This window comes from Perca fluviatilis, chromosome 20 (assembly GCF_010015445.1).
Source record: "Perca fluviatilis chromosome 20, GENO_Pfluv_1.0, whole genome shotgun sequence".
In the NCBI taxonomy this organism is placed as follows: domain Eukaryota; kingdom Metazoa; phylum Chordata; class Actinopteri; order Perciformes; family Percidae; genus Perca; species Perca fluviatilis.
This window is the reverse complement of record NC_053131.1, coordinates 14,920,721-14,939,976: the sequence shown is the minus strand read 5'-3', so window position 1 is coordinate 14,939,976 and position 19,256 is coordinate 14,920,721. Positions and strand designations below refer to the sequence as shown.

Genomic DNA, 19,256 nt, shown 5'->3' with positions numbered 1-19,256 from the left:
AAATGTTTACCGGCAACGTTAGTCTATAATAACTTTTACTAAGTAAAGTTTTACACTGTACTGTGTTCTTATTGGGCCCAATATTTTTGAATGGTAGAGCCCGGATAGCTCAGTCGGTAGAGCATCAGACTTTTAATCTGAGGGTCCAGGGTTCAAGTCCCTGTTCGGGCGATGATATTTTTCTTTTCTTCGTACCAGACAGAGCTACAGTTGGGATGAAGGAACCGTCATTTTAGCCTATGTGAGGGTCGCGGATTCAGGTCACTGTTCGGGAATCGATTATTTTCCTTCGTCATTCTCCAACTGCTCTTATGAAGGAATTGTCAACTTTTACGTTATACATGTGTTCACTTTCTGTACCTGTTCTTATTGCACCGTGGGTCGGAGAGAAACGTATTTTCGATTCCTCTGTATGTCTGGCACATATTGCAGACTTGACTTTGACTTACCGTTAATTTATATGGTAGATTAGGGTTAACTTAGTTTACAATGTTTTGGTCAGGCTATTAAGAACAAGGACTCACGTCTATCGTGGAACGTTGAAATGATGTCCCCAGAATATAGGCTAAATGATAAAGCGAGTAACGTTAATGTTAAACCGATACATGTGCTCAGAGTTGACGACTACAGTTAGCTAAAGTAGTGTAGCCTACTGTCTGTTTTTGTTTCTCTAGCATTCACACATAATACATTTTGGAAAAATGTCAAGGATAATACACACACAAACAAATGTGTTTGTCAGTCAAATTGGTTGAAATGCTAGACACAAAGTAGGCTAGACTACACATGCTGTTAGTAAACCTTACACATTGAGTGGTGGGAGTGTGGAAGGGGCTGTTACATGGTGTAACGAGGGTAGCTGTCCCCCTGCTGGGTCAGACGCCACCCCTGGTAGCCATGTAGGGTGGCTGATGGGAGGCAGCTGTGGTGCTGCAAGGGTAGGACCATAGTGATGATGATGATGGACAGCACTTCCTCTTGGTTTGACATCTGGCCTTAAAAAAATGGGGTTTCCTTGGTAACTTTCCTAGAAATACAGATTTAGGACTTTGTTAAGAGACAGATATAATAATTTTGTAAAGGGTCAGAGTTAAGAAGTTTTGTTTTGTCTCTATCTGTCAGAGAATGTGTATGTTTGTGTGTACCTGCCCAAGATATGTAGTTTGAGGGGCACAGTGACTGGGCCCTCCAGCTGGCAACATAGGAGGCATGGCTTTCAGCATCATATTGTGCATTATGATCTGGTGCATCTGGGCATTTTGCATCAGCATCAATTCCACCATGTCTAACACACAAAATACACATATACAAACATATGAATACAGGGAGTTACTCAAATAAGATGTTCTCTATCTGCTGTTGCATACCCTCTTTGATGCTGCCTGAGCGGGGTGCAGGGTAGGGCTGAGGTGGAGGAATCAGAGGCTCCTGCTGTGGCAGCAGCTGTTGTATGATGGTGGCAGGCTGCTGGGGTGCAGAAAGAGAGAAAGACATGGGGAAATAATTGTGTCTTTTGCATATTTAATGTTCACTATTCTTACACTATACTTGAACTCAACTCATTGCAAGTCAGTCTGGATATCAGTGTCAGTATAAATACCTAACATGTGGAAGAAAATAGAAGTGAAGGGGGTCAGGAGGAGAAAACAAGAGGATTAAATACACTTAACAGACAGGACAGAGTTACAGATCTGGGGGATTGGGGTGTTTTCGAGATTCATTCTGAGTGTCTCACAGTCTGCTGGATGATGCGTGGAGGCTGAGGCGGAACAGGTGGTAGATGGGGCAGAAAGGACAGAGCAGGGGCTGGTTGGTGGAGTGGGAGTGGTGGAGGCGGTTGAGGGGCAGTGAAGAAATTTGACTTGTACTGTCTTTGTGACCCTCCCCAGGTGTGAGGTCTGTTGAGGTCCTCTAACATGTGCTGCTCCTACACAAAAGATACCAATTGTCAACAGAAACACAAACAATTTTACATATCTCACACTGACAGGTGAAAGACATTGGTTAAGTGCTTGAAGTTATTGGGATTCTGTCTGTCTCTAGTTTTGTAGTCTTCATCTTAATGTCTGAATGTAGGTATGTAAGAAATTATAATTATTATGTTAATAAAAATATGTATTCTTGGAATAAAAAGATAAAGATTTTGTACAAACCCTGAGTCTTTGCAGTAGGTCCTGCTTTCGCCTCAGTGCACGGTGCAGTTGATCCAACTCTCCATCAAAACTCCCTAAACGGATAAAATCAAGTTCTCAGAAACTACTCCCTTAACCTTTTATCATTCGCCATGTCTGCTTACTTGCTCCAATATCTTGTTTTAATATTAGCTTAATGTCTATAATGGAGAATGTTAATGTTTTTGTCAAGGCAGGCTATAAGCTGATACCTTCCACAGTATTCATCACAAAGAAATCTTTGTTATCTTACTTGCAGACTGGGCAGACTCCGCTCTGTCGTCCATATTGTGCTTTTGGTTTTCCAGTCTCTAGAAATATAAGTAAAAAATATGACTTAAAGATTTTAATTTAAAATTCTCAAGAAAAGCAGAAATGTTTTTTTTAAAAACTATTTCACTTGAGAACACTAAATGACAAAAGTAAATGAAATTCAAGCAATATCTTTCCACCTTAACAAACTGTAGACTAGCCTCTCATTTACCTTCTCCAGCAGTTTGAGTTTGAGTCTTGTCATCTGATCAACCATCGAACTGTCATGCTAAACAATTACACAAAGTGTTATTTTAGCATTTTTGGTTCCTGGAATGAACATAAGTGGTTGAAATAGACACAAACATACATACCCACATGCTAATATATGCTCTTTAATATCTCATTTACCTGAAATCTTGGCATTTGGAGTCACATAGACTTGGTGTACACCAGCACCTATGTGTTTGAGTTGAGAATAAAGCCAGACAGTGGTTGCCATGGGACACACCTGTTTACCACTGGCACTTCTAACTACTAGGTTTCTATGATGAGAAAGAGAAGAGGGAGTCAGACTTTCAACATCAAATAATTCCTCACCAAAATAGTTCAAATCCCATTTGCTATTGATTGTAGTTTTTATTAATACACTAAAGTTTAAGAACCATGACCACAGGCCATATTTGCAATCACACTGTAAATAATGTCCTGTTTGAAAATATTAAACTTGTCATGATTTAAATAATAAACAAAAATAATAAATGTAATCTGAATGGTGGTGATTTTTGACCCTGTTTTGTAGGACATTGTAACTCCACCTCAATTTGATAAATTAGTACCTTTGCCACATAAACTCATCCGCCAGTGGAAGACTCCCTACCCTACATTCACTTTCAAAACATACAAGTGAGCGGGGTATGTTTAATATTAGCCTATGATCCTGATTGGCTACAAGAGCCGTTAATATAAGATTGGTGACTTGACACAGCCATTTCATTTGTCAACTGCGTCCATATTTTGAATGATGTACAAGACAGAAGGTGGTATTTAAGCGACGCAACACCCATTGGCTGAAGATGTGGAACGTTATGATTTGATTGGTCCGTTCATTCAGGAAAACTCGATAAGGGCGGGGTTGAAATGACTTGGCGGCCATATTGAATATTATCTGTTGACAGTTGTGTCTCAAAGGGAGCTCAAAGATTTTATTTTAGCCAACTTGTGCTAGAAGTGAAAGTCTGTTTTGCTTTTAAGTTGAGTAAGGACGTTTGTCCTAAACTTTTAATGGTTTGATTCAACCCAAGAGATGGATGACGATGAACGGCAGAGGAAACTAGAAGCTGGAAGAGCTAAGGTTTGTTGCTAACATTTAACGCACGTTAACACTGAATGCTAGCAGTTACCGCTAGCCAACTCTTTTGTCATTAGCTTTGCGTTTGTCTACTGCTACCTACACCCTTCAACATTATTGCACGTTTTGTTTGTCGTTGCTTAGATTCCATTTGGCCGTTAAATTACAAGTTGTCGTAACTTTACTCATTTGCCGCGCTTATGCAGCGGGTTGATCATTAACGTTAGCTGAGGTTGCATACAATAACATTTATGGAGTAACGTTATGGTAATCGGCTATTTATTTGAATCACATCAGTTATTGGAGTCCAGTAGATGGAGAAAGATGCACCTATTTACAAAGACGAGGGACATTTGTTTCTTAAATGTGAAGTGTCCTACTTATTTAAAGATGTTGCCTTTGAGCTGTGTCAAGGCAAAGTTTTTAACGTTGTGGTACGTGGTTAAATTAACTTCCATTTAGTTATTGCTTCGTGTTGCGTTTGAAATGTGCTTTTTGCAACCCAATAAACATTTCACAGTCCCGATCTATAAGTGTAATAAAGGGATTATGTCACAGCCTTGAAAACCATAAAATGACTTATTCATAATCCCAATGTTAATTTTTAGATCTTGGTCATTGTTATGTTCTTACTAGCTTCTCACAGCTCTAACACAACTCTAGTAAGCATTTTTTCACAAGTCTGAAAATGTGCTACTGTGGTGTTTCCAAGATAGAGATAGAAAAAGCAAGCAGCTGTTTTTTCTTCAATAGGAGGCCCTATTAGTAATGGGCCAATAATCAAGAATGGCCTACCCTATATTGACAACGAGGCCACATTGTCTAAAAGAGTTTCAATATATGTTATTTGTTGAACTATGAAGCCTTTTGTAAACAAAAACAAAAAAAGACACAGTTAACCCACCAAGATAATTTAAATGCAGAACTTTCTCATGAACCCCCAAGCAAAGTGCCACAAACTCCACTTTGAGAATCACTGGTCTAAAAACTAGATTTTAAATTAAGTCACCTGTTAAGAATAGCTCATTGAAATGCATTTCTTAGATGTTGTAGTCACTTCCAGCTCACGTTGGAACTCATTCAAAAGATACCGGTGGTACATTAGTAAATGATGCAAATAACTCCACTGAATCCCTCACATTCCTTATGACAGAAATCCTCCAACATGCCCCGAAGCCAGTCGGTAAGTACGCTATAGCAACTGGTGACTGGCACAGACATTTGACATTGTAGGGGATTGTGGACATTATTTCTTAGTGATTTCTGTCTTCTGGCTTTTTTGTTTTGTTTCTCTTGGCGGGGCAATCAGGGCTATCTTCTCCTTTTCTGCACCATGATACGATTGCTGTCAGCTTTGGAGATTTGTGCACTGCTCTTAAAAGAATGACTCGCAAAACAGATTATCAAGACTGTAACCCAGAAAGGAAAGTTGTTTTGCATTACTAATGTCAATGTCTAATGTAGTCATGCAACCATTAGGTGGTGCAGTGGCCTATGAGATTTGGCAAGGTTTAACTTGTTGCACTTGCATCTCACTTGAATGGTGTTGCTATGGTAATGCAGTGCTGTCAGTTGCCTTTCCTGGCACATCAAAATTGATTTGATTTGGCGCATCAAAAAGCTCAGATTTATTTGCCACACTAAAAGCATGGGACGTATGTGTACAAATTGCACACGGACAAGCCAAACCTACACAAAACATCCTGTGAGTTGTCTTGGTGTTAACATTGTAGAGGACACAACGGCAGCATTCAGCCATCCAGTAACCTTACAACGATGTGGCTACAATAAGCTCCATCCAGCTGGTTAGTCAGACTCTCAGTAGTGCATAAGCGGCCTTGGGCTAAACAATGCTCATCTGGCTAATATGTCTAGCTGAGATGTGATGTGTGTGTTGTGGCAGGCGGAGGCGGTGAACAGGGTGATGAAAGGACACGGAGGGTGGGGTTTTAAGTGATAATGAGAAAGAAAGCAGATGAACATTGTGGTGTGGGAAGAGGTTTAAGTGTGGTGGTGGAGTTAAGGAATGACTGTTTTAAGCAAAGCTTTTAGTTTCAGGAGTCAAAAAAGGGAGATAGTATGGTGGTGGATGCATTGCATGGCGCTAAACTGGAGTACAAAGCAAATCTACAATGTGGTTTAATAAACTGGCATGAAAGATGTCATCAGAATTAACATTGGTGCACAAGCACACACAATGTTGTCATGCACATGCATGTGACTCATCACACAAAGCAACAAGTAGCTCTCCCGGTGCTGTGCAATCTCATATTGAATTGAGCATGCACACTCTGATGCTGCTCGCCACACACAGAGCTCTGTCTCCTCCTCTCCATGTGAATGCATCTCCCAGTCTCCACCCTCTCTGCTTAGCCTAGGCACATGCCATTCCCTATCCAGAGTTGTGGATCCCTCTGCACTGTACGTTGGCTGTGGCAGGGAGTTTTAGGATGAAGACTGCAAGATCTACATCTGGACAGTAGAGCAGTTGCCCTGATGAGGAAGAATTGACAGGTCAGGAAAGGAAGTTGATGCTTGGCTGTCAGTTGTTGATTGAGGGATTCACGAGGGTCTCTGTCACAATGTGGACTGCTATAATCTGATTTAAGCCGCTTAAAGAAGAGAGACCGGCTGAGAGAGAAAGAGGGAGGGAGAGAGAGAGACAGCCATAAAAAGAGGACTGTGTTGCAAAGTGAAACTGCCTGAGGTGGATTTGTACCAAATCAGTCCCTCTGGAATTCAGGCTACTAACATTCTGACTGGGGATGGTGTTTTTCACTGTGAATGAACCTCTTGGTTCAAATTTTTATTAATTTTTTTCTCGTGATTTTCAGAGGATGTTGTGATTGCTTCACAAAGCTCCTGTCAACCAGTTTTCCTGTCTCTGAATTTGACTTTGCCACTTGCCGAAAAATGCAAAGACTGAGATGGAAGTGTACTTAAAAAATATATATATAATCTTTTAACCTTGCACTGTTTCTGAACTGCTGAGAGGTTGTCCAATGTGTGTCACAAAAATCTGCACTTCTCTTGGGTTAGATGTAGCTCTCTGGAGATTTGACAATATTTAGCATCGTCACCTCATTTTAAACTTGGATACTTTGTCAGGCTATCGGGTGTAGACTATTTTGGGTGTGAGTTTGGGATTTCTTCTTGCTTCATTAGGTGCTGCCAATCAATTTTCTTTTCTACAGTGGGGACTATCAACAACTGGTACTTGTAATGATTTCAGAATGATGCTGCGATAACTTCTTCCTTTTTTAGCGGAGAAGATAAATCTGTACTCCAGTTCTCTCTCCCCCTTGACCCCTGAGCCTCACTATGCTGATAGTGTGGTGGTGCTCAGTGGTCCTGACCTACGTGTCCATCTACCTCTCGCTGTCCTTCCTGCGCAGCTTGCTAGCTTCCGACAGAAGCGGGCGAAAAGCGACGGTGCGGGGGCGCCGAAAAAGACGCAGAAGAGGAAGGGCAAGACTGTCGCGCAGAATGACGGAGCGACACAAGGCCGCCCCGTAGAACCAGCACTTTCTTCAGCCAACGACACAGAGCTGAACAAGAAGACCAACCATGAGGTACACCACCGAACGCATAGATCATTAGTCATGCATCTATAATAGAGTTACAGAGGAGACTGGAGAAATCTGATTTTTGTGGACCATATAAGTATTGGTTTAATTAGAACAGCTGCTCATTTTCACCACACATACTGCTATATTGCATGTCATCAGTCAGGACTGTTCCCGGGTCACACTACCTGACCTACTGTATTTGTCCAATGTTGTTTGCTCACTGTACGCTTTAACAAGTGGTCCGTGCCCCCTGCTCAGTAAACATACATTCGAGAAATGGGTCACTAACCATTACGTTGCCTGTAGGGCATGTTGTCATAGCAACCTGGTCAGGATTAACTATGGCACGGTTTACTGCCTTTTTTTTAAAGGAAAAGTTCACAACATTAGATTACACATGGATTGCAAAGACAAAAGATGGACTCAGTCAATTCTAAAACTCTTTAATCCTTTAGGAACCCCAGAAGCCAGAGAAATCAGAGGTTGAGCAGAACCAGCGGAAGAAGGATCAGCCCCCCACCCTGGAGCAAAGCCCGTCCCCTGTGGAAGATTTTAGAGAAGAGGAGCTAGTGGCACTCGCTGGCAAAGAACAGCTCAAGGTATACACAGTTGGGCTTTATCTGCTTGTTGCTGTTAAAGACTCAACTGGGCTTAGCTATGTGACTCAATATGAGTAGTACCAGAGAAGATGGGTTTAAGTCATGAATGCATACTTATTAGTTTAGGCCGGTTACACACTGGATGCGTCGCGCGAGTGTGTATTTCGGCTCCCATGTTAACAGGTTAGAGCTTACACACTGCCTGCGTGAGACACGCGGCTCAGGTGTGGCTCGAGCCGTGCCGAAAACGTGTGCCTGCTAGAAATAGAACTGACTCTTATTTTTCACGCGACACGCAAGCGTGTTGGAAGCGTTTCCAGGCAAAATAGAATAGGAAAAGATGTGTATATGTCATTTAGACACGAATACATATAAATAAATGACATGTTGATGTTTGAAAGTCTCGAGGTTTTGATATAAATGCAGATATAAATGTAATAAAAAAAAAAATTACATTTATACATCCATTTTCTAATATTGCACCTGTCAATACAGAATGAAATATTCTGTAGCCTATTTTGCCGTCAATACTGCCGACATTGTCTTTGCTGTAATCAAATCAGTATATATTTATGTTTAACATGGTATTTCATTTTATCAATGGGAAACATACATATGTACAGACAAGGCTAGCAGCAGCAGTGCCGCGTCAGACACGTTTCTGGTGTGAAGACCTAGAAAAATCCACGCAGCTGACACGCAACATAAACTCCACGCTCACGCCACACAGGCAGTGTGTAACCGGCCTTAGGCTTTGGATTCACACATGGGAACTGGGCTCTGAAACCTTGCTATAAATCAGTGTTCCTGTTGCAGTGTATTTAGATTTATTTGGTCATATGGAGTCATTTCTCGTTATGCTTTATTTAGCCATAAGACAACTGGACCCTTGTTGTGATAGTGCTGTGTGTATGATTAAGAGGGCGTGTGTATTTGTGTTCATTTGTCATCAGCAACCCATGGGGAACGTAACTGTCTGCTCTTCTGCATTGTCTGCTTGACTGCACTGATCAGAAAATACAGCATAGTTCATCTATTTGTTTCGAGTTGTGCAAATGCTGTAAAATGTCTTGTTATATTACGTGATTTCAAGGCCTCAAATTGTCTTGACTATAGCGTTTTACATGTTATGTTTTAGAAGTCTTAAAATGATGGTACAGTGTCCCCTTTTTTTAACATGCAAATTGGTCTAATTTTCTATTCTAAATATGTATTTTGTGTACGGTATATGTCTGTGTTTATAAAAAAAAAAAATCAACCCGTACATTTATTACACTTGCAGCAGCTACAGCAGGCTGTGGAGAAGCGTAATGAGATAATTGCTAGGCTCAGCTCCAACCTGCAGGAGGCCCTGGCCAGCAGAGACCAGGTACAACTGGAGGCACAGTCACTTGCTGGACAGATTCAGGCGCTACAGAGACAGCTCCAGCAGGTAAGTGCCACTCAAAGCTAAATCTGGCACAGCACTTTAGGCTTGTTGTTCCCTAAATATAAGCATTTCACTATTCATATGCACAGCAACTGAACTTGCATGAATTGTCTTTCACACAGACCAGTGTAGAGTTTCTGCGCATCAAAAGTCAGTCAGGGGCTGAAGTCCTCAACACTCGACAACAGCATCAGCATGGCCGTTGCTCACAAGATTCAGACCTCGGTCATAAGGAGGCTCCTTCAGGAGAATCGGGGAGTGCAGGTCCTGGCTCCCAGTCATATGTTGAACACTTCAGCATTGGCACAGACAGTGAGACGGACACTGTTCTTCGCAAACTGAGGGCTGAGCTGGAAGAAGAAAGGGAGAACAGCCAACGAATATGTGCTGAACTAGTGAAGGAGATGGAGAAACACCAACATGTGCTTTCTTTACTGGAGGAGGAGAAGAAAGACAGGGAAGAGGAGCAAAAAGAAAGGGAGGCACAGCTGCAAGACCTCCAGACACAGTTTAGCTTAGTCCAAACTCAGTGCCTTGAGATGCAGCAGTACAAAGAGGAGAAGGAGACTCTGAACAGAGAAGTGCTGGAGCTGAGGAAAAGGCTTCAGGAGGAAGACGACGTAAAGAGGAGATTTAGTGAGGAGGTAGCCAGCTCTGCTCTTCGTCTCCAGAGACGGGAGGAGGAGATGCAGAGGCTCCGAGAGGAGCACAGAGAGGAGGTAGAGAGAGTCGGGCAGCTGTTGGAGGAGAGGGAGAGAGAACTGAAGTTTAGAGAGGAAGAGGTAATAGGACTCAAAGCTTCTAAGAATCGGCAGAACCAAGCAAAAGCTGGTTTTAGTTGTGATGAAAAGATTAGTATAGGTGAGGCCGATCTGGAAAGTGGACCTGATGAGTACAGCATGAATGTATCAATTCCTGGGGATATTCTAATGGAGCGCTACCTGTCTTCAGCTCCTCATGCACACTCCCAATCTTCAGTGGTCAATGAAAGCTTAGAACACTGCAGTCAGCTGGACATCTCTGCAGACTACAGGTTAGAGAAATGCTAATTGTTATGTGTGTTTTTCTGAGGCATAGACTGGTCCAGTCCCCTAATTTGTTTCTGTGCCTCTTCGCAGTTTTGAGCTGAACAGTGAAGTATTTGGAGATGAGCCTCTGTTGTCAATTTCAAACCGTTTCGCCGAAGACAACAACAACTTCCAAGACACCTCTACCCCTCAGGGCTCCCCTGGCACCCCCGTGGCTGATCATTCCCACCCTCAGTCTCCATCCCAGTGGCTTCACAACTCCACCTCTGGCGAGCTGGAGCTGAGTAAACTGTCCGAGCAGCAGTTTGAGGAAACTGACCTGGAAAAAGAGCTGCTGAATCAGCAGTGTGGGGAGCTCCGTGAGGAGCTGGTTCTCAAGGACAGAGACTTGAATGTGTTAAGGGAGGAAGTCATCAACAGTGCTGAAGAGCTGGAGGAGGCCAGGAGCAGGTAATTAAGTTAATTAGGGCATGTAGTTAATTCATTTTTTTGTTCGTCTTTTGTATTATTATTTCAGCTTATGTTTTTTGTGTGTGTGTGTGTGTGTGTGTGTGTGTGTGTGTGTGTGTGTGTGTGTGTGTGTGTGTGTGTGTGTGTGTGTGTGTGTGTGTGTGTGTGTGTGTGTGTGTGTGTGTGTGTGTGTGTGTGTGTGTGTGTGTGTGTGTGTGTGTGTGTGTGTGTGTGTGTGTGTGTGTGTGTGTGTGTGTGTTAATTTTGGGGTTAAATGTTTCATCCTAATGTTTTTCTCAAAGTAAAAATCATTGTTGGTTCCTTTTTTAAAGTATGTTAAAGCTTTTGGATAGAAGTGAATTTACTGAAACTTATCTAGGGCTGTCCTTGATTAAAGAAAGTCTTAGTCAACTAACATTCATATGATTTATTCAACAGATCTGTAAAACTGAGTTTACCCACAAAGAATCATGCCAAAGCCCCTCTTTAAATCTTGTGTTTACCAGAGATGTGCTCATAGGTTTCTTGGCCCTATTATTATCTCATGCAAAGTGATTATGTTTGTATTGGTTGCTCAAAGCTATTCTACCATTTTAATCAACTCAATAAAAACAATTTTAAACCGTCTTTTTATGTTCAGGTGGGCCCAAGTAACAGAAGAGCTCCAGCAGGCTCTCTGGGAGCTTGAAGAGGAGAAGGAGAAGAGGAGACGTGTTGAGGAGGAGATAAACTTGAGAGCCCATGAACAAGACAACCTGAAGAACAAACTAGGTGTCTTAATGGAAGAAAGAGAAAAAGACAACCATATCATTGATGACGACCAGCTGAAAACACTACAGGTATGCGGGTGTGATAAGTGGGTTTGTCTTAACTGCTTAGTAAGAATGTAAACATGCTAGTCTCTGCATGCAGTTTTTTTTGCCCAACTCAATTTAGATGGATAGAAATGGTACAATACAGCAGTAGTATGTTTTTGATTTAAAGCTTCAAAAGTAGGAGGCAATGAATTGATAAAAAAATAAGTATAATGTACAGAAAGCTAATTTTCATTTCTTCCTTTTCCCAAGGCTCAATGTGAACTTCTCATGTCGGAGCTAGAAGAGGCCAAAACGGCGCACAAAACCACAGGAGCCCTACTAGGTCAAAGGACTATGGAGCTGGACGAAACATTAAAGGAGCTTGAAACTACTCGTGCACAGGTTGTGAATGTTCGAACAGAAGTGGAAAGGTTGCGGGAAGAGCTGGAGAAGAGCCAGGGCAGTCTGGACAGTGCTGGAAAAGAGAGGAATGAACTGGAGTCTCAGATCTTCTGTTTGAGACAAAACCTTAGCAATCTGGAGGAGGCCCAGGTCCAGGCAGCGCAGGAGAGAGAGGAGCACAGGAGAAAAGAAGAGGAGATGGAAGACCGGATTAAGAAAATGGAACAAGTCTTAGAGGAGGAACTGGAACAGTTTGAGAACCTGCTAAAAGCCAAGGATTGTGAAGTGAGATATATGATGTCATTTATTTTGCTTGTTGGAATGTCTACCGTCAAGAGATTAAACATGATGTCCAAAATTATTTATTTTACAGTTGGCTGAAGAGAAGGAGAAATGGGAGGAAGAGAGACAGGAGAAGGATAAAGAGCTTATTGATGTGAGGCAACACTTGGATGAGCAGAAGAGGGAGAGAGAGGAGGAGGTGAAGGCTCTTCTGGAGAAGCAACTTGTGGCTGTTGAGGAGGCTACAGAAAGGCTCAAGACATCTCACCAACAAGAGATAAAAGACCTGATGGAGAAACATCAACAAGAGGTGGGATTTACAGACTGCACAAACTTCAGGGGCCATTCATTTTATAGATGAATGAAGAAAGGACTTGTTTTTTTAACCGTTTTTTTTTCCATTACCATAACAATTTTTTCATAAACTAGCATATGAACCTTTTTCCACAGTATTGAATGTTGTCTCTCATTGGGTATATTTGATACAGATTCACATTCAATATTTGTCAAGGTTTCCTATCATTAAAATAAGTACAAAGTGTATTGTGCAGCGTTAGTGGCACTAAACTTTGTGTAAGTACCTTGTAGTCCTGTAATTTCCTTTTGTTTATCTAATTCTTAGATTTCTGAGTCAAACTCTCACCTGGAGTCGGAACTGCTGAAGCGGCAGGCCATCATGGAGGAAGAACAGAAAAGGCAGATCAGCCTAATCAAACAGGTATCCGAATAAATAAGTCTGAATACTCCCAAGTGAACACTGCACTTTCAGCAAGACTCACTACAGTGGAATCTCCTGTCCTTTAGTTATTACACTTTTTGCATTCTATTGCAATTGTGTGTAGCTTCTGATGTTTCCCATTCTTTCACCTCCCCAGGTGACTGAACGTGAGCACGAGAGGATGGTTTCAGAGCTGACCGCCAAACACAATGAGGAGCTTAGTCAACTGAGGACAGAGCTGTCCTCTGAACTGAGGGAGAGCATGGAGGCTGCTCACCAGGCTGAACTGCAGCAGGTTCAGGTATAGCTAAATGTGAATATAACACACTACTGTCCCAACTTGCAATCACTACTAGACCAGAAAAAGCTCTCACACAAAACCGTACCTTACGCTTTCATTTCCGCTAGGTCGAAAAGACCAGCGAGCTTGAAGCCTTGCGTCTGAGCCTGACCAATGCCCACGTGTCCCAGGAGTCTGCTCTCACCAAGGTCCAGGCGTCCTCGAGGGAGACATTTGCCCAGGAAAGTGCACTCTTGCAGGCCCAGCATCAGTTAGAACTGGACCAGATCAGACGGCAGAACCAGGAGCAGCAGGAGAGACTGCATGAGCTGCACCAACAAAACATGAGTGAGTGCAAACTAAGAGTGCTTTTTCATTTTTTTTTTTTCAGCCATTGTTCTTGTTCATGTTTGCCCGTAGGTGCACTCAAAACGTGCCATTATGGATGCGAGTGAGTCACTCTCATTATTTAGAAGCATGTTCAGGACAAAGTAGAGCACAATGACTGATGTAACCTTCACATTGGACTTGGGCGTGGGTGAATCTTTTCATTTGTTTTGTGTATTTATGTTTAGATGAGTTGAAGCAGCAGTGGGAGACTCGTGTTGCTCAGGAGAGAGCTGCCATGGAGGAAGAGCAGTCCAAAGAGATACAGGTCAAGCTTCATACAAATTGTGTTGCCTTTTGATTTATTGCAATTCTGTGATTTGAATTCTGTCATTCATTTGAGTCTGTCATTTTATTGTTACATTTAATTTATTTAGATTATATATTTCAATTCATCTTGGTCTTCTCTTTTTTTTCTCAGACTCTTAGATCACAGTGGGATAAGGATGCTGAGAGCACCCATTTCAACCTCCAGACATCTCTCTCAGAGACTCAGAACAGCCTTACTGCCACCCAGACAGAACTTGCCAGCACCCAGGCCTCCCTCACCCAGACAAACGAAGCACTAACTGAAGCCCAGGCTGCTCTGTCACAGACCCAGTCAGAGCTGCAGGAGTCATGGGCCCAGCTCTGGGAACTCCAGACCTCCAGTAAGGAGCAGAACCAGAAACTGGAGGAAGAGCTGAAACAAGCCTGGGCTGATAGAGATGCTGCTGCCCGTGAGTTGGATGCTTCTACAGAGTTTACACTGCATGTTATTCCATGTATTTTGTGTTCTTGTTAATTTAAATTGTTATTGCTTTTCTCACTCTGTTGTGAATGCTGCTTAGGTTCTCTGGAGGAGTTGGTTTCTAGTCAAAAGGCAGTGCTGCGGGAGAAAGAGCAGCAAGCACTCCACCTACAGGAGAAGGAGCAACAACTGCAGCAAGAGGTGAGTGCACTGAAACACATGGACACATAGTTTAATTGCCATTTATTTATTATTTCAGTCCATAGGCTATATCATTTAATAACCATAATAAAGCTTCATATTCTTTTTTTAATTTTTCATGTATTGGGTAGCACCAGTCACTAAAACAGTAGGACATTTATAAAAATCTAAATCCACAATAAATAAAAGGAAGTTTTTGTTAAAAAAAAAAAAAAAAAAAAAGAGAGAGAGAAAAGATTGATTGTTTTCTCTCTGTGAGCCAGGTTTTGCGCCTTCAAGAGGAAAAGACCTTGCTAAAACAGAGCTCAGAGCAAGAAGTAGGTCAGCTGTGGACCCAGCTGGAGAGCATGAGGACCAGTCGCCAAGAGTTGGGAGGTGAGATTGATAAACCAGCCTGACATCTGCTTGACAATGCTGTACTTTCATCTAGTTCATTATGTAAATACTCACAGCCCCAAGTACAAGGTATAGAAAACATTTGTTGTCTACCTTATTTTCTCACAGAGCTGAAGGAGCAGCTGCTCGCTCGCTCGACTCGTGTTGATGATATCGAGCGCCTGAAGACGGTGTTTAATGAACAAAAACAGGAAATCAAAGAGCAGAATGAGGCTGAGCTGGAAAGCCTGAGGAGGTATGAGGGCACGAAACGGGACCGTAGGTTGATGCATTTATTCTCACAAAAGAATTTTTCTCTCTGTTGTATGTCCAGGTTTGAGTTAAAAATTATTTATTGATGATGCGGTTTGCACAGTATATCTTGTGTTGGTCACAGTCTACAAGATTGTCACTCCTATCTGTCTATTGTCCTCTACCCTTTCACTGACCCCATGCAAATGTATACATGCTTTACCTTTTTATCCTCCTTTAGATACTTTGAGCAGCGATTGCGGGCAACAGAGGAGAGCTACAGAGAGGAAATTGCTCTACTCCAGCTAAGGCTGGTGGAAAATGCCTTGGAGGAATCTGTGCTTAAGACTGCAGATAACAGGTATGCCAGTAGATTAGTATGGAAGACCAGATACATGTACTACAATCTTGGATTTCATTCTTTTCAATACGCCTTTGGTCTCTTTCAGTTCTATATCTCAAGGCGAAACTGAAGAGGAGAAAGATCATGTGCTTTCTGATACTGGCCTCAAACTGGAGAAACACAAAGTGCGTACATACTATATGAGAAAATGAATGGTATAAGACATTTTGAACACCTTATGTTGCTAGATAAATGTGTGCAATTGAGCAATTTCAAATGTCTTAATAGAATTTCAGGCAGGGTTCACGAGATTTTCTGCACATTTCGAACTGCATTTGTTTTGGGATTTTGATTACAAGGTATCTTAAGCGTCATGTTATTTCTCAACCAGGAAGCACTTGACAGTTTGCGCCTTCAACTGGAGGAGAAACACACAATGAAGCTTGCCAATCTACAATCTTCTATGGATCTTTCCTTTGAGGAAGAGCTGAGACAGGTCAGAAACAAACTCAGTCCTTCTATCTTGAATGCCTCCATTTACACAACAGAATAAGAAGCTAATATGAGAGAGGTTCTTGGCACACAGTACCCTTAAGGTTGGGTTATGCTTTTTTTAGAATCATTCTTGTGCATTCAGAACTAGTTTGTAAGGTGTTGTCCAACCACGTCAGAAATCCGAAGTGTTCATGGTTGTGCCGAATGACCATGCTGAAGGCGGGGTGAAAAGCCAGCAATCCTAGAGGGGGGAGACGTGATATTGTTTGAATATGAGCACCATTATCCCATATTTAGACAGTCTCTCCTGGAAGCCATTTATAGTGTTGCACTTGGTTGTTCAGATAAAGAGTGACAGAATTTGGTTGTCAAGAATGGGGGAGGGGGAAAAAAGGGCTAGAGAGACAGTAGAACCCTGGCTCCTTTCTAACCTTAGCACAGCTGGCTAATTATGGCGTGAAGTGGGTGTGAATGTTGGATTTTTCCGGAAATGGTTGGACACAGCCCCTCCAATCCAGTGTTGGGATGATGTGGGCAGAGGGGGAAGCTATTTGAACGTCCGACAAGCAGTTCTTTTGGAGTATACTGGCCCTTTTTTACTCTTTGTTTTTATATTATAACTTGTGCATTAGGTGCGCTCAGACCTCACTGACCAGTACTATGAAGAGCTGGAAGAGAAGAAGACTCGTCATGCCCTGGAGCTGGAGCAACTCAGAGCCAAACTTTCTGACCATCACTTACATGGTACTTCTCTTCACATACACGTATTATAAAATGCAAATATGGCGTTGAGAAGTTGCTAAAGTTAAATAATGACTCCTCAAATATCTTTGTCGCAGAGCTTACCAGAGTTCGTTTGGAGGCAGCAAGGCAGGTTGAGGTGAGAAGAGATAATCTTTTTAAAGGGGTGATAGAATGCAAAACCGATTTTACCCTGTCATAGTTGAATAACGACAGTTCGGTGGGTAAATAGGACATACATATAAGCTCAAAATCCCATTGACACCCCTTTACTATGAAAATTTCATATTTTGAAACTGCCGCTGAAAACGGGCGAATCCCAACAAAGCTGGAAGTTGACGTCAACCTCCCAAAAACCGGAACCTTTGTCAACCCATGGGTGTATTAAGAGAACGGTCACGCCCCAACATTTACATAGGCTACACAACTGACCTGAGATCAGTTAGTCTTCTGAATCTAGGTCGTGCAGATCTCAGAAAATGTATACATTGTTCATATGCTATTTTACCATTAAATTCACTTCTGAGAATTTTTTATGCGAGAAATCAACTACTTCGAGGTCAAATATGGGCCATTTTACGAAAATTGATGTCTAATTGCAAATTTTGTCCGACTGTGTCGGACTTCAGAGGCTGGTGCTGCCTGTGTTGCTGCCTCGCCGCCTGGCCTGCCTTCCTCCACAGACCCCGGCTTGCTGTGAGCCCGATTGAGCTCCGGCACGGCTGCTGCAGCCCACAGCACCTCATACCCGTGCAAAGTCACCGTTTGGGCTGGTGGACTACTACCAAACGCCGCTGCTCTGACAGAGCTCCAGGGCCTGCATCTCCTCTCTTCCTGCTAGCTAGCTAAATGCCCGGTGTATTTGAGTGAAAGCGCGGTCAGCAAGCTTGTTACGCCAGCATTCTCTTACCACAGATTCTAGTTAATCTTATAATGTGTGTAATTATAATGTGTTGAGTTATTTAAACAAACGATTGGGAAAATAAACGCCGCTTGTCCATGAGTCTCATTGATAGAGCCTGCGGCTGGATGGAGCTCTATCAATGAGAGCTAGCTAGCCTCCTCTTAGAATTCCTCTGGAATTCACAAATATTAATTAACTTGAAATCGGACACCGTTGTTAGCTTTATAAAACATATAGTTAGATGTTGTATAAGTGGCGTGACGAAATTCAAACTGTAAATATACTGAAATTACGACCAAAAATGAAGCTAACTAGCCGCAACCTGTACACATAGGATTGCAGGGACAGTCGCAGCTAACGAAACCCGTACAGCTTACAAATATTCATTAACTTGAAATCGGACACCGTTGTTAGCTTTATAAAACATATAGTTATATGTTGTATAGCTAAGTGGCGTGACATGTGTGTAACATGTGGTAAGAGATTGCTGGTGTAACAAGCTCGCTGACCGCGCTCTCACACACCATTTAGCTAGCAGGAAGAGAGGAGATGCGCCGCCGGCGCTATGTCAGGGCAGCGGCTGGTAGTAGTCCACCAGCCCAAACGGTGACTTTGCGAGGGTATGAGGTGCTGTGGGCTGCAGCAACGCGTCGAGCCCAATCGAGCTCACAGCAAGCCGGGGTCTGTGGAGGAAGGCAGGCCAGGCGGCGAGCCAGCAACACAGGCAGCTGAACTCCGACACGGTTTTACCAAATTTGCAATTAGCCATCCATTTTCGTAAAACGGCCCATATTTGAGCTTTATATAGTTGATTTCTCGCACAAAAAGTCTCAGAAGTGAATTTGGTAAGGAAACATTGCAGTGTCTGGAATATGAGATTCTGCCGTGTTTCTAATGTATGTGTATTGGAGATTCGGCTCAACCAATCAGCACACGACCTCTAATGCGGTATGGCGAAGTCGCTCAACCAATCAGCGGCGTCTCTCTGTGTGTGTATCGGGGCTAAGGCTCAACCAGGCAGCGCGCAGCTCATCTAAATATTCATGACCATACCATATTTGGAAGAAAAGCTCTTGTTACAAATAGGGCCAAAACACAGGGATGCATAAGGGCCAATAAAATATCAACCAGGCCATTTTCAGCCCAACTAATGTTACATACCCCATTAGGAGACCATAAGGAACAGTGTGAAATACCCTATATAATCATTCTATCACCCCTTTAATAAAAAAAAAACCCACACTGACTTTATTGGCCATATAATCTAATAAAATGTTGTGGTGATATTAATTAGGTGGAGGTTGAACAGAGGATGTGGTTTCACACTGAGGAGCTGCAGACAAGGATGAGCATCATTCACACTCTGGAGAACAGACTGGCTGCCTTGAGTAAACAACATGAAGCAGAACTGCAAAGGAACACACAAAAGGTACACACTCGTATACAAGCCTGCATACTAGAAAGGTTGTACAAATATAATGATCGTTATACGGATGTATT

The 19,256-nt window shown here is 42.4% G+C and overlaps 2 protein-coding genes and 1 non-coding gene across 8 annotated transcripts in view; 2 read left to right on the top strand and 1 right to left on the bottom strand.

Moving 5' to 3' along the window:
* The first annotated feature begins 98 nt into the window (after positions 1–98).
* trnak-uuu lies at positions 99–171 on the top strand. Its single transcript has one exon. It is a non-coding gene; the product is annotated as a tRNA-Lys (tRNA).
* A 631-nt stretch (positions 172–802) lies between these two features.
* Positions 803–2,751, bottom strand: zgc:112416 (uncharacterized protein LOC550509 homolog). The gene is made up of 7 exons (XM_039785424.1): positions 2,656–2,751; positions 2,425–2,482; positions 2,154–2,227; positions 1,734–1,927; positions 1,368–1,474; positions 1,146–1,285; positions 803–1,027 (listed from the first exon to the last, which is right to left on the bottom strand). The coding sequence occupies exons 1-7, from the start codon at positions 2,698–2,700 to the stop codon at positions 803–805; spliced, it is 843 nt and encodes a 280-aa protein (XP_039641358.1). The 5' UTR covers positions 2,701–2,751.
* An 826-nt stretch (positions 2,752–3,577) lies between these two features.
* The window catches only part of pcnt (pericentrin), a 40,195-nt gene continuing 24,516 nt past the window's right edge, over positions 3,578–19,256 (top strand). For 4 of the 6 annotated variants that reach the window (XM_039786987.1, XM_039786986.1, XM_039786989.1 and 1 more), the window contains exons 1-24: positions 3,578–3,777; positions 4,928–4,957; positions 7,170–7,346; positions 7,799–7,942; positions 9,225–9,374; positions 9,494–10,404; positions 10,490–10,849; positions 11,490–11,688; positions 11,917–12,333; positions 12,422–12,640; positions 12,953–13,048; positions 13,206–13,349; positions 13,457–13,676; positions 13,904–13,983; positions 14,137–14,434; positions 14,546–14,646; positions 14,910–15,021; positions 15,151–15,277; positions 15,515–15,634; positions 15,723–15,801; positions 16,008–16,112; positions 16,744–16,855; positions 16,951–16,991; positions 19,051–19,185. In XM_039786987.1, coding sequence (XP_039642921.1) covers positions 3,730–3,777; positions 4,928–4,957; positions 7,170–7,346; positions 7,799–7,942; positions 9,225–9,374; positions 9,494–10,404; positions 10,490–10,849; positions 11,490–11,688; positions 11,917–12,333; positions 12,422–12,640; positions 12,953–13,048; positions 13,206–13,349; positions 13,457–13,676; positions 13,904–13,983; positions 14,137–14,434; positions 14,546–14,646; positions 14,910–15,021; positions 15,151–15,277; positions 15,515–15,634; positions 15,723–15,801; positions 16,008–16,112; positions 16,744–16,855; positions 16,951–16,991; positions 19,051–19,185 — 4,425 coding nt within the window. In that variant the 5' untranslated portion in view covers positions 3,578–3,729. The remainder of the gene's footprint in view (positions 3,778–4,927; positions 4,958–7,169; positions 7,347–7,798; positions 7,943–9,224; positions 9,375–9,493; positions 10,405–10,489; positions 10,850–11,489; positions 11,689–11,916; positions 12,334–12,421; positions 12,641–12,952; positions 13,049–13,205; positions 13,350–13,456; positions 13,677–13,903; positions 13,984–14,136; positions 14,435–14,545; positions 14,647–14,909; positions 15,022–15,150; positions 15,278–15,514; positions 15,635–15,722; positions 15,802–16,007; positions 16,113–16,743; positions 16,856–16,950; positions 16,992–19,050; positions 19,186–19,256) is intronic. The other 2 variants (XM_039786990.1, XM_039786988.1) reach the window with 1 other exon arrangement.